The 23,099-nt window shown below is 40.6% G+C and overlaps 1 protein-coding gene across 6 annotated transcripts in view; it reads right to left on the reverse strand.

Annotated features, from left to right (window-relative positions):
• The window catches only part of DCT (dopachrome tautomerase), a 140,646-nt gene that overhangs the window by 63,882 nt on the left and 53,665 nt on the right, over positions 1-23,099 (reverse strand). For 2 of the 6 annotated variants that reach the window (XM_063697469.1, XM_063697466.1), the window contains exons 2-4: positions 15,892-15,945; positions 12,040-12,262; positions 5,536-8,570 (exon numbers count right to left, since the gene is read on the reverse strand). The exons of 1 other annotated variant lie outside the window; for it this stretch is intronic. In XM_063697469.1, coding sequence (XP_063553539.1) covers positions 5,536-5,830 — 295 coding nt within the window. In that variant the 5' untranslated portion in view covers positions 5,831-8,570; positions 12,040-12,262; positions 15,892-15,945. Of the gene's footprint in view, positions 1-5,535; positions 8,571-10,527; positions 12,263-15,891; positions 15,946-23,099 lie in introns of all 6 variants that reach the window. 3 more of the 6 variants (XM_063697467.1, XM_063697468.1, XM_055360582.2) reach the window with 3 other exon arrangements.

A 23,099-nucleotide genomic window follows, 5' to 3' on the forward strand; every position in this document is an offset into this window, starting at 1 on the left:
GTATTAAATGCACTTTTGACTTAACAGTATTTTCAACTTATGATGGATTATTGGGACGTAACCCCATCATAAGTCAGGGAGCATCTGTATAAATGAGGCAATAATACCTTAGTCTAGTGGAAATGAAGGACAAGTACACAATGAGATTTCAACACAAGTCAAACTGTGGGAAAAGTGAAAACAGAGGAATAAGTCAAGCTCCACTGGATGACAAACGACGAAATGATTAATCCTGATTCAGAAAATCAGATGCTTCACAACTATAGTGAACAAGAAACTTTAATGTAACCAGAGTTGCCTCCAAAAGGCAATGTATAAGTTCTAATAAGAAAGCTTTCAACACCTGTGAAAAGAATGGGAGGGGAAAAAAAAGAAAGCTTGTGTCTGTTTTGGAGCTCATTTATGACCCAGAAATTTATTCAATTAAAAAATTCCTTTTCCAAGATGTCTCAGAGAAATTATTCCAAAGCTCTGCAGTCAGGTCCCTTTCATTTCTAAGTTTATAGACCTGACCTGAAGAATTTGTTGAAATGCTGGAGATGACTGAAAAGTGTAACAACATGAAAGCCTAGCAGACAAAATGTTTATTTCTTTGATTTAGTTTTCCTAGTAGCATCTTCCATCAATTTAACATGAGTTAGTTTTTTCTTCTTAATCTACCAATGCAAAAAATATAAGAAGAGAAGCATTTTAGAAAGAACCGTGTTATCTTACTGGGAAACAGAGAGAGGAAAAAAAATGATTCCTAGATAATATCAATCTATCGACCGTTGAATATGTCCTTCAGTGAAAATTAAATTTAAAGAGTCAAAGTCTCATGTTTACAAAGGACTATGATAAAAATGGAAAAAGAGTGAGATCATCTAAACACCACACATTCCTACATGAACTGCATCAGCTCAACCTCAGAAAGCCATTAGACTAAATAAGCTTAAAGACCACCGATTAGTGAATTTACAAGGAACTCTAAATAGCCTATTCCTTTTAATTAGAGATTCTATTATTTTAATAACAATACTTTATACTTACATAGGTCCTTTCATCTACAGAAATCAAAAGGATTTTACAAGTGTGGTTTCATCATTATCCCCATTTCAGAGATTGGAAAATGGAGGCAATTAGTCACTTGTACAAACAAGAAGTTCACCGTCAACTGTTCAAAAACTATTTGGTGCGCAAGTTTTTCAGAAGCCAAAAGACATAGCTGCAAATGGCATATTCTCATAAAGCCAACTGGGCAGGTAAGCCTTATAAGGTGAATAGCAAATTCAAAGTCTCCTGCAATTCAGCTCTTCCTGACAATTAAGCTCAGTGGCTTTTTTGTTTCAATTTATCCCTACAGAGACTATAGAGAAGCTCTCTACAGAGAACTTCACCATAGAATTTAGAGTTTTAAAAAACAAATCCCAGAATTTCTATGTGTTTCTACTTATTAGGCTGAAATTACTTTACCAGCTTCATGATTATGGAAACTATGAGGTGCTTATTTTCCAAAGAATTAACAACATTCGGGGTCATCAATAGTCTGTTACAAGACACTAATCTACATCTCTTCCTTGAGAAATTTTGGATCATCCCAGGAGTGCCCCAGTGACTCCATTCGCAAAAGAGTCATCAGGCTACTGTAGAGGATGTTCTTTGGGAGGCTCAGGATCAGGTTTCAATTCCAAAGATTGCCCCACAAACCATAAAAAAGCTACCCTAGGAAGGCTAGCAACTTACTCTTTGGGGAATAATTAATTGAAGGACATGTGTCCTGCTTTGGGACACACGGCTCATCACAGAATGGTAATTATGACATACACAAAATAACTTCCCAGCTCAGTCACTAAGGACTTAGTCTCGTGCCCTGAGATTCAAAGAAAAAGACCATCTAGCAAGATAAGTAGAGCCATCCAAAGTTGGTATGACAATACAGTGGAATATTATTCAGCCTTTAAAAAGAAAAAAATTCTACCATTTGCAACAACATGGATGGACCTGGAAGACATTTGTGCTAAGTGAAATAAGTCAGTCTCAGAAGGACAAACTCTGCATGATTATTCTTATATGAGGCATCTAAAGTAGCTGAACATAGAGAAGTACACGACGGAATTGTGGTTACCAGGGGATGGGGGAGGAGCGATAGGGAGTTGTAAAGTTATAATGATAGAAGATGAGCAAGTTCCAGAGATTTTCTGTACAATATAGTGCCTATAGTTAACGATAAGGCATTCGGCACTTAAAAATGTGTTAAGAGGGCAGATCTCATGTTAACTGTTCTTACCACAAAAGCAAAAAATAAACAAAAACGAAGAACCACGAGGAACCTTTGGAGATGATGAATATGTTTATTATCTTGATTGTGGAAATGGCAACACAACTGTATAGGTATGTCCAAACACCATATTGTGCACGTTAATTATGTGCAGTGTTCTGTGTAACAATAATGCCTCAATAAAACTGGGAAACATTAAAAGTCTAGTAAATTGAATTTATAGATACAGTAAATCTTAAGTTACCTTTAAAAAAATGTAGGTGTGGAAAGAGTTCTGTTCCTGACGAGTTTGGACTGAGCAGATCATGGGGGGAGGTGAGCCACAGCCTGGAGATGGGGCCTCAGGGACAGGCCTGGCCTTGACAATGGCTGGAGAGGCAGACCATCTCCCTGGAGGAAGCCCTGCTTCTTTGGACTGGCTTATGTACATGGGACTTCCTTACAGCCTGGACTTAAAGAACAGGCCCTATTTATTTCTGGCCCACGGCCTTTTTAGAGCAGGGAATCGTTTTTTTTTTTTTTTTTTTTTTTTTTTGAAGGTAGGTCTCCATGATCCTAAGTTCCTATTACTTCTACAGCAATATTTATAAACATCTCCTCAGCAAAGGGAAATAGCAATGATCCCTTCTATTCTTTCTATCCCTACCTAAAACAAAACAAAACTTGCTAGCCATGGCAAAAATATGAAGAAGCTGGTAACAAAAAGAGTTTATGGTTATATGTGACTTCCTAAAGTCCTCTGCCTCAGGATTCTATGCAATGCAGATTTACAACTTTTTGAAAGTGTTGGCATTTTCTTTCTTTCTTTTTTTTTTTCTGAGACACAGTCTCACTCTGTTGTTGCCCAGGCCGCAGTGCAGTGGCGCTATTTCAGCTCACTGCAACCTCCACCTCCTGGGTTCAAGTGATTCTCCCGTCTCAGCCTCCCGAGTAGCTGGTATTACAGGTGCCCATCACCACACCTGGCTAATTTTTGTATTTTTAGTAGAGACAGGGTTTCACCATGTTGGCTAGGCTGGTCTTGAACTCCTGACCCGTCTTGGCCTCCCAAAGTGCTGAGATTACAGGTGTGAGCCGCTGTGCTTGGCCAGCACTTTTTCACTGATTGACATAGAAATAATTGTTCTAGAAGTATTTTGGGGTTTTGAACAAAGGAGTTACTGTGTTAGTGTGGTTTTCAATCACGCTAACCACACCAGCAACCTGCTCCTCATTCATCTAAAAAACCATGATAATTTTGAGAGAAAGTCTATAGAAGCAAATGCTTAAAAAACTTAGAAAAACTGGATAATATATATCCAATATGTTATTGAAATTTTTGTCATGATTAATACCCAGGGCAAAACCAGGACCTAGATATTCTTCTGAATGACAGAATTAAAAATATTACTACAAAATGATTATAAAGCCAGAACTATTTATTTATTTATTTATTTTTTTGAGACAGATCTCACTCTGTCACCCAGGCTGGAGTGCAGTGGCGTGATTTCTGCTCACTGCAACCTCCGCCTCCTGGGTTCAAGAGATTCTCCTGTCTCAGCCCCCAGAGTAGCTGGGATTACAGGTGCCTGCCACCATGCCCAGATAATTTTTGTATTTTTAGTAGAGACAAGGTTTCACCACGTTGGCCAGGCTGGTCTCAAACTCCTGACCTCAAAGTGACCCACCCACCTCAGCCTTCCAAAGTGCTGGGATTACAGGTGTGAGCCACTGCACCAGACCTAAAGCCAGAACTCTTAATGTGAAAAAAGAAATCTAATGTCTGGGCACTCATGGACATAAAGATGGCAACAATAGGCCCTGGGGACTGCTAGAGAGGGGAGGGAGGGAGGGGGCAAAAGTTGAAAAACTACCTACTGGGTGCTTCGCACACTACCTGGGTGACAGGATCAATCATATCTCAAACCCTAGCACTGTGCAATATATCTATGTCACAAACCTGCACTTGTATCCCCTGGATCTAAAATAAAGTTGAAAGTTAAAATTAAAAAAAAAAAATCGAATGTCATTCCTACACCAACATCACAGGCCTTTGTATGTTCCCTTAGTAATACCTATTCAACCCCTTAGGAAGCTCAATGACCTATATCCTCCTATGTTCCAGCATCCTATGAGAAGAGAAGTAAAAAGTATTTTTAAAAGGAAAAAGTCTTCTGCAACCACACAGCCTACAACAGTGTCCAAGGGCTTTCCTGAGGTTGCCACTTCTGTTTTTTGTATTTCAGTGGCCCCCTGCCAGGCTTTGAGTGTTTATTCCCGAAGGTCATATGGCTGCTGGAAACTGGAGGTGGGAAAGATTGAAGAGGATTTGAAAAAGCCCCAAAGAGCTAGAGGAATGAGAAATGCACAGAGATGTCAAAGCAACAGGTAATGAGAGAGACCAGAGTCTAAAGGAAGGACACTGAGCAAATTTTGTGATGTCAGGTTCAAGTCCAGAGAAGAGTGACAAAAAGCCATTTTTATCTAATAACAACTCCCCCCGCCCCCATCCTAGCTCCTCGAGAAAGCTCTGTCTTGCCACGTCTCAACAATTTTGTCAAAGTTACAACCCGGTCATAAGCTTTAATGAGAAACATGCACCCTGCTGAGGTCAGGAGATCGGGACCAGCCTGGCCAACATGGTGAAACCCCGTCTCGAAATACAAAAATTAGCCAGGCATGATGGCGGGTGCCTGTAATCCCAACTACTTGGGAGGCTGAGGCAGGAGAATCACTTGAACCCGGGAGATGGAGGTTCCGTGAGCTGAGATAGCACCATTGCACTCCAGCCTGGGTGACAAAGCGAGACTCCATCTCCAAAAAACAGAGAGAGAGAAATCTGTTCAAATCATGAGAAATGCTGAGACCAGAACACCTGTCTTTGACTCCTGTCTTCCGAATGCCAAGCCTCACCCATCCTTTTTCAACAAGTGCAAACCCATTTCAGGAGATGGCACCGAATCCATCTTGAAAGGACTTGCTCCGAGTTTCAAAGCTGACGCTTTTAAGCTCTTAAATTCCCCTTCCAACAAACAAGCCAATAGTATGTTGGCATGCATTCATATAGGCAGGCTTGGCCCACGCCATATTTATTTAGTCTTCATAACTAGATGTACTAGAGGGTGTGAAGAATAAACCAGCACATCAGCCTTACTGAATATGCTTCCGACCAAAACCATCATTGGTTTGCCTTTCAAAGCCTAATCTAAGAGTCTCTGTCAAGAGTCTCATCTCTTCCTTAGAAGGAGCTCTTTTCCCAGCTCTGGCCCTCCCCACCAAGCTTGGAGCATGGGCCTCACCTGTGCACTTGCAGGTCCGGTGGAAGAATTTTCTTGGCCACAGCTCACGGTCATCCTGGTTTCGTAGGATGTAGGGACCACTCCAGGGCCTTCTGTCGGCTCGCACCTCTGTGCACTGCCCCCGGCCTTGCTGAGAGCCACAGACATTGGCCGACTCTGCACCCAGGCGTGGGCAGCACTCCTTGTTCACTAGGCTGTCCACCGTCATGCAGACTCGGGGGAACTGAGCCTGGGCTACTGGCAGGATTTTGCAGCCCAAGCAACTGAGCAGAAACCCCCACCAAAGGGGGCTCATGGCTTTATAACTGGGAGAGCTCTCTCTCTCTCTCTTACTTTCCTTGTCTCTATCGTACTTTTCTCCTTATCTTCTACTCTTTCAGTCTTTTTTCTTTTCAGTATTTTTTATTTTTCTTTGCTTTCTATTCCTCTCTTCTTAAAAAAATACCCACGAGAATCACAGAGGTTACATGTGTGCACATGTGTACATGAACGTGCACACACAATTTTATGTGATTCAAACAACTAACAGATTTAATTTCCTTAGAAGCGCCTCTAACAACCAAATTTAATGAGGGTAGCGCTTCTCACCATCTTCCCCCGTTAAGTCAGGCTTTGTCTAATTGAGTTAATTTACAGAGCACCCAGTCACACTACTTATTATGCTGGTATTTCTAAACCCTTTCCCTCCCTCCTTAGCTCTTGACTTTAATTGCCTTGAACTCAGTTCAAAAGCCAGACACCGTGCTGCTTTTATTCTCTCTGGCTTGCCAAGCCACGGGGCCTTGTGGGCTTGTGTAAGGGCTGGGAGAAGCCTTCATTAGGGGGATTAGTATTAGAGAAACCCTCATCATTAGCACATGACCCAAAGTGCACAATAAAGGAGATCACTTCTGGCTTTGTTTCAGGAGGGCAAAACCATCTTCTTTATCTGGGCTCATGTGCTCCAGCCAAACTTGTGACCTCAGACATCCTGGGGAGTCAGTAGATGCAGTGAGCTCTTCGTCAAAAACCCTTTACAGAGAAGCTCACATTGCCAACTACAATGCACTCATGGCTGCTTTCTGACATGTGTGCAAAAAAGACCACAACAGGGGGTCATGCAACTTCAAAAATAAAGAAACATTTATTTAGAACCAGGGTACAATGAATTGCTTTGTTCCACAATTGGGAATCTTCTTCCCTCCAAATAATAACTTACTCTTCTCCTATTCAGCACATCTACGCAGCAATTTTTTTTTTTAATTACATGAAGTAGCATGCCACCAGAAACTCACAATTGTCATTATCTGATTGTATGGAAGGCACTGGAACCATTTGGAATGAAGGCTTGCAAGCAAATCTTTTTGATTAGACTAAAGTGAAGCATGACTGAGCTTCAGTCTAGAAAGCAATGCCTCCTGGTGCTTCTGGGGAATGGTCAGGTCAGCAATGGTGGCCACCTGTCAGAACATCCATTTATTTTTTCACGGTGGAAACAGGACTGTCTTGGTAACTGTTTCACAGTGGAAACAGGACTTAGTGCCACAAGGATGCGAAACGGCTTCAGCTAGTTTCTAAGAATATACTTGAATGTAAAGACACATATTGTTATGTTTCAAAGCAAATTCCTAAGGTGAAACAATTATATAGGTATTCCCATCCCCTGTACCTCTGTGCCACCCCTTGATGTTAAGTTGTTGTGACTAATTAAATGGCAATTCTTATGTCTGACTCTACACCTATATCAGCCTGTACCACAGCCCTACTGAATCAGAATCTCTGAGGACGTTCCAGACACCAACCAACCTTTGTTAGAAAATATCTAGGCAATTCTAATGCTCAGCCAGAGTTGAGAATCACTGAATCAGAATACGGCAGAGCTCCAAAGGAAATATTGCATCAGCATCAGCTAAAAGAGACCATGTGCAATAGTTTCCTGAGGCTTCTGTAACAAATGACCACAAACTGGATGACTGAAAACAACAGAAATCTATTTTCTCACTGTTCTGAAGGCCAGAAGTCTAAAATGAAGGTGTTGGCAGGACTGGCGTGTGTCAGCCAGGCGGCTGCACTCTCCCTGGAGACTCTAGGCTAGAATCCTCCTTGCCTTTTCAAGCTTCTGGCAGCTGCTGTCAATCCTTGGCTTGAAACCGCAGCTCCAATGTCTGCTACAGCCCCATGGCCTTCTCCCCATCTGTCTGTGTTTTTCCTCCATGTCTGTTTCTTATAAGGACACTTATTGGATGTAGAGCCCACTCAGATAATCCAGGATGATCTCATCTCAAGATTCTTCACTCAATTACATCTGCAAAGAAGACTCTCTTTTCCAGACAAAGTCACTTTCACAGGTTCTGGGACATGGACATATCTTTTGGGGAAGTCACCATTCAACCTAACACATCATGGGTGGGAAGAAACTTGGGGTTCTAAAATCGCAAAATCTCAGGGGTTTTTGAAACCTTTATTTTGGAGCTCATTCATTCATTCCATGTATATTTATTGACTGCCACTTCATGCCAGCATTGTGACACTTGGGAATTTTATTCCAGGTTTTTGTGAAGCCTTGGGGCTCCATAAACGTTAAGATAAAATTTCTTGGATGTTAAAACTGATGGAGTCAATAATTCTCATGTCAGAATGCCCCAGGTCGAAGTCCTAGGATCTCTTTTCTTTCATTTCCACACTTGCTAGATAACTCAGCTAGTCTGAGGCCTTAAATGCAGGCTATCATGACTTTCCAAAATTACAACTCTGACTTTGACCTCAGTTGTGAGCCCCAGACTCATATTATCTAACTTCCTACTGGACCTCTCTACTTGAAGGTTTAGATATTTCTCACCCAGGTTGAGAACTTCTGCTCTCTCCTCCCAAATGTGTTCTCCATTGGTCTTCTCCATCTCCACAAAGAGCAGCATCACCACAACCCTACAAGTGATCTTTGAGTCTTCTCTTTCCCACCTCCCCATGTGTGCTTTCCAATGCACTTCAAGTAAAATCCGAGGTGCTTTGCATGTGCTACTCAAAGTGTGGCCATCAGATCCGTGAATGGTGTGTTCCTGGTTTACATCAAGATAAGAACAATAAGAACAGAAATTGAGAGTCAACACTGGGAAATTTTCATAGCAATTTGACATTGGGATAACATTCAGGCATACAATCAGTAGTTTCATTCAAGAGGGGAGAGTCCGGCTGTGAGGTTGCCAAACGTGCATGGTGATGATCACGGAGCACAGGCTGCATGCAATGAGTCATGTGCAGTTGGATCACATGTTAGTCTGTGGCTGGAACTTTTTTTTTTAATCATTTACCATGGATAGTTTGAGAACTAGCTTAAAAGATCCTCCATGATTTTTCCCTCGCCTGCCTCTCAATCTCTTCTTCTGGATGGCAGACTACTGCAATCACTATTATTCAAACATGCCCCCATTCATTTCCACCTTGGCCTTTGTCTTGCCATTCCCTCTGTCTGGAATAATCTTGCTCAGAGCCCTCAGCTTCTCAGAGAGGCCTTCCATGATATTTTAACACATCTACAGCCAGCCACCTTCTCTCTACCACACTACCTTATTTTATTTTCTTCATAGCACTTATCACCATCTAAAGTTATCTGACTTATTGATTAGGTGGCTGAAAGATTGTCTCATCTACTGGACTATAAGCTCCTTAACTCTGCTGTGTTTTTCCAACATGTGCAACAGTATTTGGCAAATAGAGGCTACTTGATAAATAGTTGATGAATAAATATTCCCAATTCAAAATTGTATGTTCATCAAAAGGGCCTCATTATTATAGTGACTGGTTTTATACAAATTAAATGCTTTTATTTTGAATATATAAAACACTTAGGCTAATAATGACCACTATTATGTTGGGGGTTTCATGTTAGGTTTTATTAAACTGCTGCAAATGTTTGAAAACCACCAACCCAACATCACTACAACCCATGAACTCCCTCCTCAGTATTTCCAACAAAATATCACTAGTGAGGAGGTTCTCACAACATTTCGGGAACAGTTCTAAGGGTGAGGAAATTCTTCCTTTTAAATAAGTTTTTGGCCTGGCACAGTGGCTCATGCCTTGTAATCCCAACATTTTGGGAGGCCAAGGCAGGCAGATCACGTGAGCCCAGGAGTCTGAGATCAGCCTGGGCAACACGGTGAAACCCCATCTCTACTAAATATACAAAAATTAGCTGGGCATGGTGACATGCACCTGTAGTCCCATCTAGTAGGGAGGCTGAGGCAGGAGGATTTCTTGAGTCCAGGAGGTTGAGGCTACAAGTGAGCCGTGATTGCACCACTGCACTCCAGCCTGCAGAAAGGAGTGAGACCCTGTCTCAAATAAAAAAACAAAAAAAAAGTTTTTAACAGTAAGTATAATTTCAATGTAAATTTAAACATAAATGTTAAATAAAAATTTCCTTCCCCAATTCTTTCATCAAAAGCCTTTGGTAACCCAGTCGGGCTCCATAGACTGGGTACAGTCCATTTTCCACAGGCGTTTCTCCCTTTTTTTTTTTCAGACTAAATATTCTCCATTCCTTTCCATTTTCTTTCATATGACTTAGTTTGTTTTTTGTTTTTGAGACAGAGTCTCACTGTGTAACCCAGGCTGGAGTGCAGTGGTGCAATCTTGGCTCACTGCAATCTTCACCTCCCAGTTCAAGCAATTCTCCTACCTCTGCCTCTCGAGTACCTGGAACTACAGGCACCCACCACCACATCTGGCTAATTTTTGTATTTTCAGTAGAGACGAGGTTTCACCATGTTGGCCAGGCCGGTCTCAAACTCCTGACCTCAGGTGATCCTCCCACCTCGGCCTCCCAAAGTGCTGGGAGTTTACAGGTGTGAGCCACCGTGCCCGGCCCATATGACTTAGTTTTAAATCTCCCCATCAGCATGGTCTTTTTTACGGACAACACAGTTCATGATTTGACCTCTGAATGCAGGTTTCCCATAACTTAATTCAACGTTCCTGCTACGATCTAAGCAAAGATAATCGAAAAAGAATTACCTTGTAAGCTTTGCTAGACAGTCACATCACCTCATCAATTTTGTCTACATCCACTCAGGATAACTCATGCTGCAGTTAAGACCTCAAAATGTTATTTGGCTTATAAAAGAAATGTTTATTTCTTATGCAGCTGCACATCCACCACATGTCAGCTGTGACTGTGCTGTACACTGTGTTCACTCCAGGACTCAGGGTGAAACAGCATCTTTTCATTCCTTTCATTCTGCTAATTTTGCGTCAAAGTAGAGGTCAGTGATGGGCCACTACTTGGAAGAGGTCCACCTTACTCACGTCTGCTCCCACCCCATTGGCAAAAAGCAAGTCCGCGGGCAAGACAGCTGCTCTCAAAGACAGGGGTTCTGTGAGGATGGCCCCTTTAGGGAGAGTCAAGAAGTATTTTATTTTTACTGCATTTGAAATCAACTTAAAGCCTTATGTCATTTTCATATAGCTTTCACATGGCTGCCTTAAAGTCAGATGCCTCTCATATCCCCATCTGCTCTTCTATTCGTATGGAATTGCCTTTTGAGGTCTGTATTAGTTTGCTTTGGCTTCCATAACAAAATGCCATAGAGTAGATGGCTTAAACAACAGAAATGTACTTTCCCACAGTTCCAGAGGCTGAAAGTTCATGATCAAGGCATGGGCAGGGTTGGATTCGTCTGTCAAGGCCTCTGTCCTCGGCTTGCAGAGAGCTTCCCTATTGCTGCCCCGTGCCATGGTCTTTCCTCTCTGCACATGCACTTCTGGTGCCTTCTTGTGTGTCTAAATTTCCTTTTTTTATACGAACACCAGTCAGATTGAGGCCCATCCTGACGACTTCATTTTTAACTTAATCTCCTCTGTAAAGGCCCTATTGCCAAATACAGTTATATTCTTGGGTGCTGCAAGTTGGGACTTGAATGTAGGAATTTTGGGGAGGATGCAGTTCAGCTCCTAACAGGGTGTAAATGAAAGGGTTTATTTTGCCTCTGTCCAATGTTGTCATATTAAATGGGTGTGATAAGCAATGGGATTTCTCTCATTCCTGCCTTTGTCCTAACTACACATTTGCTTGACTCGTCTTTATTGTCTTCGTAACCCAATTCATTGATGAAAATGACCGAATGTCAAGGTCCATGGCAGGACTTCAGACATGTCACTCAAACAAAAGAGTCTCACTCTGGCACTCTGCTGGGGGGCGGTGGGGGGGTGGCCACAAGAGGAACTTCAGGGGGATCTTTGAACATCCTGAAATTGTGAAGAAAATGTAGCACGGGTCCTTTTCTGTTAAGAAGATTCATAGATTTTGTTAGCTTCTCAAATGGACTCATGACCCTGCCCTTGAGACTTTAGTACAGGTAGAACCTTGGAGGGCTCTGTGAGAGAACTTAGAGACTCTGAGCATCATCAGTGTTTCCAAAGGATGTCATGGCCATTAACCACCAGTCTGCTTGTCCACAATGGAGGCAACTGTATAGTTCACTGCCTTTCTCCTAGAATGGCAGAGCCCCTGAGCTTTCCTGTACTCACCTGGTCTTAGAAGAAAAGCCTTAAATACTTAAAGGAAAAGGCTTAAACGAAGCTGCAATCCCATCAACCTTGCACAAATACAGTGTCTGGCACACAGGAAGCACTTTCAAAATTTCTGTTGAGTAAATGAACCGTCATCTATAGTATCCTCCCCAAATTCACAATCATTCCTAATAAAGGCAGGTCAGTCTCTCACGGAAACACCCAGTTTGAAGTCCCGTACCTTGAAGGAGAGCAGAGAAAACAAAATGGGACAGGAAGTAATAATACTAATGCTTGATAGGTGAGAAGGGGCTAAAAGTATTGATTATTTAGCCAAGAGAATTGCTAGGGAGTGACTGATTTTCAAAAAGATAAAGAGATTTACTTTGGATTTGGAAGGATAGGGCTGCAGGTGATCTATACGTTGTGAAGTGCTCAATGTCATTGGGTTTGTGGTCTTTTTTAGTTCCTATGCGTTGCTCGACTGCATGATTTTAAAAGTAAGAAAGCAGCTTAATGTATTAAGTCCCTATTATGCTCCAGGCACTAAGCTAAGAGTGAGTATGTAATGTTTCTAGTTATTTATTCACTGGTTATTATCCTCATTTTACAGAAGAGGAAACAGAGGCTGCCAGACCTCGGGTAACAAGCTCTGTGACAGAGCTGTGTTTTCCTGACTCCAAAGTTGTGGTCTTTTCACCATGTCGAGTTGTCAAACTCATCATTTTCTCTGGGGAAGTCAGCACAGTGCCTCATACGAAGGGACTGATGGAAACTTACAATCTCTTATCTCCTACTCCATGCCAGGTACTATGTTAAGCTTGCTTTCCTTACCCTTTGTTATCTCATTTAAATTCCAAGAAACTGCTGCTTGAAATTTTAGTATTTCTAATTTAAGTGAATTGATTTAATATTGCTACCCTAGATGGAAGCCCTAAGCACGTCAGAATAGAATTAAGAAATCCTCATTCTGATGGAGGAGATTGATTGAAGTTGAGAATAAGGGTTGGGCTCCTCCTAGCCTTGCATTAACTAAATTACCATTTAGTATTAAGCCATCAGCCTGCATTAGGGCATGATTTGGAAAAACATCCTGTGAAACTTGTAAGGTATTTTTAATATCATCAAACACATTTCCCAATGTCATTTTATGGGGATCCAGGGAGAGATTTCTTGCAGGCTTCAGTATCCAGGAAAGCTGTACTTCCCCATAGAAACCAGCTTATCCAGGACTTTTGGACCATGTGAATCTTAGGATGGTGTTTCTTTCTTTACCTTGGCCAGTTATGAAGCTTAGAGCCAAGTTTGCAGCCCCCACATCAAGCAACTGATTCACGCAGTATCTACTTTAATATTCTCCTTCCCTTATGTTCCTGGGTTCTAGGATTCTTATTTTATCCTTTTGCAAATTTATGTATTTCCCTAGCTTGTCTCAAATCCTTTGAGAAATAAGACAAACACACACACACACACACACACACACACATTTCTGTGTAAGTGCAAAGGTAACAAACACCCAGCCAAGTTGTTGTTTACAAAACAGGGCTTAGAGAAGAGTTCAAGAAGAATCCCTAAAAATTTGGTATAAGTGAATACAGACCTAAGGACATAAGCTAAGAAGATCTCAAATCATAAGCATGACTGTAATTAAACTTTGCATTATTTGCAAAAGAGAAAGTCTTTGTTAGAAACTGAATAGCAGAATCCAAGAGGGGATATCTCATGGGTGTATTGAGACCATTGGTTACCAATGGAAGCCATCGAATCAAGGACTACTATAAGGAATGTTCTGAAATCCAGTAAAGAGAGGCAGCTGTGTATCATACAGCTTAATAGTCTGAGAGTAGAAAAGTGCCTTATTAGAAAGCAATTCATTTTACTCTCTCTTTTTACAGCTGAGGCAAGACTAAGTGAAAAGGGATGTTCTGCATACTTTCATTTTGCATGCCGGCACCTAGCACCAACTTGCACATAAGAAGGACTCAATGTATGTTCATGACATACTGAATTAGATACCTTAGAGAATTTGTAAGTGGATGATGCAGGGCAGACATGCATAACTTTGGAGCTAGGATGCCAGCCTATGCCTTCCTGTGCCAGTCTATGTGTTCAAAGGAGGAAGAAATGGCTCAAAGCCTGGGAAGCAATTGAAGAGAATGGTAGATGTGTTAGAGCCATGGCTAAGATTAATACAGAGAAAACATATGCATCTTTCTTCTGCTTGCCAACGAGTTGCCTGCTCTTTACTCCTGTGCCTCTGAATGTGAAAATCCTCCCCATTTTTTAGCCCCCTGCTCACCTTCCCTGTCTGATGTTTTTTGATCTATTATTTGCTGCCTCATCATGGGGAAAAGAGATTATTTTTTTCCCTGTGACCAAGTTGTTTCCTAAATGCTGGACATCTGTCCTGATAAGAGTTTTGCTTTCTACATCTAAGAGCCTTTTTTCTTCTTGGTGGTATGAATTGTTCTTCAGAGGAATTAAGGGTTAGAAATAGGATGTGTGGTCTGTTATTTCAGCTGAGTGCATTTTTTTCATCTTGAATGCATTTTTTATAGTTCATCCTTAAGTCTGTGTTTATACACCAAACACTTTTTAATTTCAGATTTTGCATCATTTATCTTTATATTAATCTTAGTTATTTGCTATGCATACTGTGCCCTCTAATTCTTATTTTATCATTGTTTTTTATGCTTCATTCTGGTACATGAGTATTCAATTTGGATTTTTATGTGTACCCTTATAATTTAATGACTGATTTGGGTAAGCAATAGAGCTACTCCTTCTTCAAAATACAGTTCTGTGGGAGGGAATCACTCTCTTCCTGCTCAATTCTGATCAAATCCAGAAAATACCACCTATACATTTGTAAGAGGTTGTATGGGCTGAAAAAAATATTTTTTTTTTTAGACAACTTTAGTACTAACGGATCTACCAGGGTTTATAGATGTACAATTTAGACTGTTCAGGGTCTAGAAGGATTTCCAAAATATGTTGTCTGCCAGGCACGGTGGCTCACACCTGTAATCTCGGCACTTTGGGAGGCTGAAGCAGGAGGATCACTTGAGCTCAGGAGTTTGAGACCAGCCTGGGCAACATGGCGTAACCTGTTTCTACAAAATATACAAAAATTAGCCAGGCGAGGTGGTGCATGCCTGTAGTCTCAGCTACTCAAGGAAGCTGAGATGGGAGAATAGCTTGAGCCCAAGAGGCAGAGGTTGCAATGAGCTGAGATCGCATCACTGGACTCCAGCCTGGGTGATACGGCCAGACCTTCTTGTCTAAAATATATATATATATATACATATATATATATATATACACATACACACACACACACACACATGCCATATATATACATACATATACACACACAAACACACATATATATATAGTCAAGAGAAAAACATAAGGTATATACCTATGAACTCACTATGTTTATGCTAACATGTACATGTGAGGGAGTGGGGGCAGGGATTATGTCTGTGTCTGTGACTTGTCTGTGTCTATCTGCCCATCTGTGTGTGTCAATGCGTAGAATAAACACAAGAAACTGGTTGAGTGCTGTCTGTGGGAATGGGCCTAATGGGGTGAGGAACAGGAGCAGAAAGAACAATTATTTTCATTCTATATTTTTGTACATTTTGAATTTTGAACCATGCATGTATAGTACTTAGTTTAAAAAATTCGTTAATAAAAAAATTCAAGTTAAAAAAATTTGGAATGATGAGGACTTGTGAGGATGACATTACATAAAGGAGGAATTTCCTGGAAGTATTAAAAAGAGTATAACCCAGTCAAAATCCCAGCAAGTTACTTTGTGAATAAGGAAAAACAGTAGAGGTTTATATGGAGAGGCAAGAAACTTACCAGTTCTATGACCCTGGACAAGTGGATATTCTCTCTCAGCCTCAGATTCCTCATCTGTAAACCCAAGATGAAGATATCTACTTAATAAAGCATAATTTTAAGGATTAGATATGGCATTGGATATAAATTGCCTAGCAGAATCTGGCACACAGTAGGTACTTAGCACATTTTTATTACTTCCATTAAACAATGCCTCAAATTTCTACACTGGCAAACCACTGGTCTGACCCATTATATTATTACTTGTTTGAAAAATTACTACCTTCATAATCAGTAGCCCATATGACCTCTATTTCAATGGACAGCCAGGAAGGGGTGAAAGATCTTGCCAGAGTACTGAAAAATCCTCCCCACTGAGAAAATTTTGATTCTGGGAATGATTAATACATACACACACACACACATATACACATGTCTAAGCATCTAATTATAAGTACTTTTAATATTCTTTTTCTGGAAACTAAATAAGTATTTATAACTCACACATAGAAGATATTCTTGTCCATAATGCAATATTACTACCCAGAAATGAAGTTGTTTTCTTCTTAGATTCTGCTTAGTCAAATGATGATACGCTATGTTTACAGCTATGCTATTCTGTTAGCCTTGGGACTTAGGAATCTCACTAATTATGACAAATATAGGTAGAGGCAAGGTTTAAAGAAGCCACAGAGAATGAATAAACCAGATAGGAGGCCTCTTACTAATTTCAAGAGCTGACAAAAATAAATGCTATCATTAAAAATAAGGAAAAATCTTTTTCAAAAATTTCTTGACCTGAATCTGGTGGTTTTACACCAAGTTCATTACTTTATCATTGCTGTCAAAAACCAACTAAGCAAAGCTGGGCGCAGTGGCTGATGCCTGTAATCCCAGCACTTTGGGAGGCTGAGGTGAGTGGATCACCTGAGGTCAGGAGTTCTAGACCAGCCTGACCAATATTGTATAATCCCGTCTCTACTAAAAATACAAAAATTAGCTGGGCATGGTGGCGCACGCCCATAGTCCCAGCTACTCATGAGGCTGAGGCAGGAGAACTGCTTAAATCTGGCAGGTGGAGGTTGCAGTGAGCCGAGATTGTGCCACTGCACTCTAGTCTGGGCGACAGAGCAAGACTCGGTCTCAAAAAAAAAAAAAAAAAAAACCAACTAACCATGGTGTCTGTGTCTGTCTGACATTTGCTTTAAAAATGGCTCTTCTCATTGAATCTCACCTGCGCTCATTCAGTTACTTTTCATGGACCACGTGTGCATGCACACACACACATACACAAAGCTAAAAAAACCTCCAAACTTTCATAATAGAAAAGATATATGTACTTACAAATCATAGCAGACAGCTGCCTAGTAAATGTAAATTTTGTTGTAATGAATTTTTCATTTCTAAAAAGTATTCTAGTATAAGAAGGAAGACACACTGAAAAGTAGTAGAAAACAAGATAATTTCTTAGAGGTTTCAGTTTACCTTCAATTATGAGTTTATAATATGTAATATTTTTGTAATCACAAGATCTATTGAATTCAGGAAAGTTACCTATTTATTTATGCCATGAAATGGATTTCACCTTGAGCACCAATGATTCAAAGGCCAGGTTGGAGCTCAGCAGAAGAGTATGTAATAATGGAGGGGCGAGCAACCTTCTTGTGGAAACATTTAGTCCTCACCGAAGACCGGAAAGAATACAAAGATGTCAGTGAACAAGAAAAGTCAGGGCGCTTTTAGGGACTGGGAACCATAGAGAGTAAAGAGTTCAGAGTAAAGCTTCCACAAACTGAGTGCCTCAAACAATAAAAATTTATCATCTCACGGTCCTGGGGCTAAAAGTCTAAGATCAAGGTGTCAGCAGAGCCATGCTCCCTTTGAAGTGATAGGGGTGGATTTTTTCCAGGCCTCTCTTCCAGCTTCTGGTAGTTTCTTGGCTTGTAATATAGAACTCCAATCTTAATATGATGTTCTTCTTGTGTTCAAGGCTCTGGGCCTGAATTTCCCCTTTTATGAAGACAACAATAGATTAGGGGCCCATCCTACCCCAGTATGACTTCATCTTAACTAATTATTACCTGCAATGACTTGACTCCTAAATAAGGTCACATTCTGGGTTACTCGGGGTTTGGGCTTCAGCATATAAATTTGAGAAGGACACAATTCAACCGATAACAGATAATAAACGGTGAAACTGGGCATCAAAACTCAAATACTCATTCTCTTTTTACAACCAAGTCATCCTGAACACATCCTCAAACTTTGGGGATTAGAAGGAGAGTTGGTATGGGTCATGCTGTGTGGAAGAGAAACTGAAGAGAAGTGGGTCACCATCATAAGACTTAGTTGCTTTCTGGTGACATGAAGAATTCTGCTTAATCTCATCGAAGTGCCAAATTGGGTGTAGGGGAGTCTACTTCTGCAAAGGTTAGCATTTGTCAATCAGTACTGGAGCTCCTCTCAGAATTCTACAGTTAGTCCTATGCATGGTCTCTGTGAACCATATTATCTCATAAATTTTAGATCTGGATGAGAAGTTAAAGATCATTTAGACCAATACTCTCAAGTGAGAAAACCAAAGCCCACTCAGAGTTTAGAATAACTCATTCACGACCACAGAGCCTCGGCATCCTGATTCATAGTGCAGTGCTCTTTTCTCTCACTGGACAACCAGGGGTGAGTAAAACATGAGATCTCTCCTACCTGTTATGGACACGTTTTTCTCCCCTCACCTTTGTCTCAAGCATCTCATTTGTAAAACTCACTCTTAGCTCATCGTTCTCCCAACTCAACAGTTAAGGGCAGATACATAGAAAGTGCTCAGTATTTATTGAATGAACTTATAAATGACAGCAGAGAAGCAGCGAGCCTTAAAGATAAACTTCAACTGAAATATCCAGGTGGCCTCTTGAATCACATGCCCCTCCCTCTCTACAGAGGGGTCCACAGAACTCTTTTGCTTCTTCTAAGTTGAAGGTGGTTGGGTCTTCTCCTCATAGATGTTTCCTCTGAACTAAGCTTGAGGTTCCCAGAATGGCAGCAGCTCCTCTTCCTGCAGGAGATTGGACACCTCTTTGTGTTCCAGGGCAACATGACTGGCTATGCCTGGGGGCTTCACTCCCTGCCTTCTGTTAATATTTATATCCAATATCTAACACAGTGCCTAGCACAAGTAACTGAATGATAGACCATGACTATTACCTGGACTACAGGATCCAAGTTAGTTGGGGATGGGAACTTATTCCAAATTACTTGCTAATGTCTTCTAAATCAAACCCCCAAATTTGAGGTTTAATATAATTTTTTTCACATTATTTATAAGAAACACATTCATTTTAGAAAAACTGAAGAACACAAAGATGTACAGAAAAGAAAATGTAAATCACTCATAATCTCACCATCAAGAAATTATTCTAATTAATCTTTGGGTGTTTATCATTCCAGATGAAAATATTCATTCCTTCAATAGCTTTTAAAAACCTAATTGGAATTATAGTATATATATTTTCATAGTCTATATTGACCCCTGATCAAAGTACATATTGAAAATGCTTTTTCCAAATTTGCAGTTGTCAAAGTACAGAGGAAGGAAGTCTGAAATCTTTGCTCAATCAAAACATGGCAGTCATAGAGAATGGCAGCACCCAAGGCATCCATTGTGCTTGGAAGGTTCATTGTATCCAATGGTGAAAAATGCTTCACATCTGTGCTCAAGACAAGAGAGACTCTTTTGCAACATGACCCCAAAGAAAAGAACACTGTGGGCTATTTTCAGATCTAATACACTCTATAAGATGGTTTTTGATATTAGAGCACATCTCTAATTCCATATTATTAGCCATCATCCTAAGACTTGCCAGCTTCTCGAAGTTTAGACTTCTACAGGATCCAAGGGAAATGCCTGCCCCCCACAACTTATGCTGAGTGAAAAAAAACCTGACAAAAATAGTACATATAATCATTTATATAAAATTCTAGAAAATGCAAACTAATCTCAAGTGATAGAAAGCAGATGAGTGTCGGCCAGAGGACAGGGTGGTAAGTATGGCTGTGAGAAAGAATTCCCAAGGCATATGAGGATTATGACAGATAAACATTCATTACCTTGAGTGTGATGATGGTTTCACTGGTGAATTCTTAGGTGAAAAGTCACCCAATGGTAGGCTTGAAATATGTGCAGTATATTATACATCAGTTATACCTCAGTCAAGTTATGGTGACATGCACAAAATGACATGGACAGAATAAAATGTATATTGCTAAGTAAAAGAAGCCAGTCTGAAAGGGCTACATATGATATGATTCCAACTACACAATATCCTGGGAACATCAAAACTGTGGAGACTGTAAAAAGATCAGTGGTTGCCAGAGGCTTGTAGGGAGGGAGGAAAAGATGAATAAGTGGAATGCAGCAGGTTTTTAGGGCAGTGAAACTATTCCGTGTGATACTGTAACAGTGAATGCATGTCATTATACATTTGTCGAATCCCACAGGGTGCACAACACAAAGAGTGAACCCTCATGTAAACTATGGGCCCAAGTTAACGATTGTATCAACAGTGGAAACAGTGGGGCAGTAAGAGGCTGTATGGGAACTCTTTCTACTTTCGGCTCAATTTTTGTAAAGCTAAAACTGCTCTAAAGAATAAAGGCTATTATTTTTTTTAAATGTTTAGAGATGCCAAAAGCTATAAAATTAGGAGATTCCACCTAAAAGTCTGGATCTCAAGCTCATCCCAAAAGACAAGAAGCTCCAGAAATCCTGCATTAAGCCCACTCATGGCTCCCCAGGATCTCACAGCTAGTGCTCCTCGTCCCCATACATTGCCACCTGGCCCTGCAGGCCTCACAGCTTTTAACATCTGCCTTCTGTGCTTGGCCTCCCCGATCCTGGCTCCTAGCCAGAGCCCAGGAAACAGTTTCCTTAGAGGGGCATTTTGATTCCTTTGTCACTATTCCCCAATCTGCATCCTTTCATCATTTTGTTTGTGCTCCTGAAGTCTATTTTAGGTGTAATCAGCCTCACTGATTTCACTAGGGGTTCTCTGAGACTAGTTTCTCCTCTATCTTCAGGGATTTCCCAGGCAGGGAACGCCTAATTGATATTATTTGCTGATCTCCTCTTCCTTCACTCAGTTTTGTCTCATTCCTGCTGTATACCCATTCTCCTTGCAACAGCAAAATTAGGAAGTAAATGTGTGGAATTTTGTTTAACCCTTTACTCGCTAGCCTCCTGCAGGTCTTCCCTAGCACTAAGTTATCATTTACTCTGAAAACTTTCTATAATATAATGAAGGAATGATTCACTGCATTATAGAAAGTTTTTAAAGTGTTAAAGAAACAGAAGCAGAAAGTAATTAATCACTACTCCTTCACTCAGAGATAACCACAGCTTACATGTTGATATTTATACATTTAATCTTTATTCTGTGCATATACATAATTGAGACAAAATTATGATATTACATTCTGCATTATTTTTTCCATTTAACAATATGTTATGCATATTTTTTTCATATGATTTTGAAGGGTTATAGAATACTCATTGTATAGTAGATAATTATGATGTCATAATTGATTTAATTTCCCTGTTTTTGAACATTTAGCATTATTTACAGCTTGTCACTTGTATTAATAATTCTGCAACAAACATCCTCGTCAATTAATCTTTGCCCTCGTCTATGATATTTTCCATGAGTTAAATTCCAAGAAGCAGACTGTTCAACTACATGCTTATTTATATTTTCTTTTTTTTTTTTTAAACAGGGTCTTGCTCTGTCACTCAAGCTTGAGTGCAGTGCTGCAATCTTGGCTCACTACAACCTCTGCCTGCCAGGCTCAAGCCATCCTCCCAGCTCAGCCTCCTGAGTAGTTGGGAATACAGGCATGTGCCACCATACCTAGCTAATTTTTGTATATTTTGTGGAGACAGGGTTTCACCATGATGCCTGGGCTGGTTTCGAACTCCTGAGCTCACCAGTAATCCACTCAGTAATCCACTCAGCTCGGCCTCTCCAAGGGCTGGGATTACAGGTGTGAGCCACCACAACTGGCCTTACATGCTTATTTTTAATGCTTTTGTTATATGTTCCCAAATTGCCCTCCAGAAAGAATGTACCCACTTCTACTCCCAAAAGCAGAGCGCCCAAGACATAATTTCATCGTTAAGCCAAAACTTCAAATAAAAAATGTATTCCATGTATCATCAAAGTTTAAATTTTAGTGAATGTAGGAGCACTTGTCAAAATGTAAGATGCAAAAATTCAAAGAGAAAAGAAGAATATAACATGCTACCTTTTTGGAAGATGTCATGACACTAATATTACAATATTTCTGTTAAAATATTAATTTTTACCCTCTCTCCAACTGTATTAATCATTCCACAATTGTGAAGGATGTACTATCTCAAAGGGAGAGAGAGACATGGTTCAACTGTATAAGCTTTTTGGAGTAATAAGAAGTTGAACACAATAACTTCATATTTCAACTATGAGGGTTTTCTTTTAAATCTGGTTATAAATAATTTGATATGGCACCCCCTTAGGATTCATGAAGGGATGACTCTGCAGGGCTAGTGAAGCTGCATGGTAAGTCTGTTGCATAGAAGTCTATAGAGCAGGCTCTTCCCAGAAAGGAACAACGCGCCTCTGATCGTTGCCAATTGACTCTTCTCTGCCTTTCTCTACCCTATTCATTGTGCCATCAGTATTCACTTATTGTCAACAACATGCTGATGTTACCCAGCCCTTTCTTCTGACCTCATTCTGAACCTTATAAAGTGTGATCCAGCTTAATCAACTCAGAGATTAAGAGCTGTAGTCTATACTTGTTTTTGGAATGGATCCTGGAATTATTTATTTTTATTTTTATTTTAAGATGGAGTCTCACTGTCACTGGGCTGGAGTACAGTGCCATGATCTTGGCTCACTGCAACCTCTGCCTCCTGGGTTGAAGCGATTCTCCTGCCTCAGCCTCCTAAATAGCTGGGATTACAGCCACACACCACCACACCCGGCTAATTTTTGTATTTTTAGTAAAGACAGGATTTCACCATGTTGGCCAGGCTGGTCTCCAACTCCTGGCCTCAAGTGATCTACCCACCTCGACTTCCCAAAATGCTAGGATTACAGGCATGAGCCACCGCACCCGGCCGGATTCTGGCATTATTAACATTATTAACATTTTCACTCATCTCAAAGAACTCACAGTGGCATGTACAGACCCTG

Source organism: Gorilla gorilla, chromosome 14 (genome assembly GCF_029281585.2).
Source record: "Gorilla gorilla gorilla isolate KB3781 chromosome 14, NHGRI_mGorGor1-v2.1_pri, whole genome shotgun sequence".
Lineage (NCBI taxonomy): Eukaryota > Metazoa > Chordata > Mammalia > Primates > Hominidae > Gorilla > Gorilla gorilla.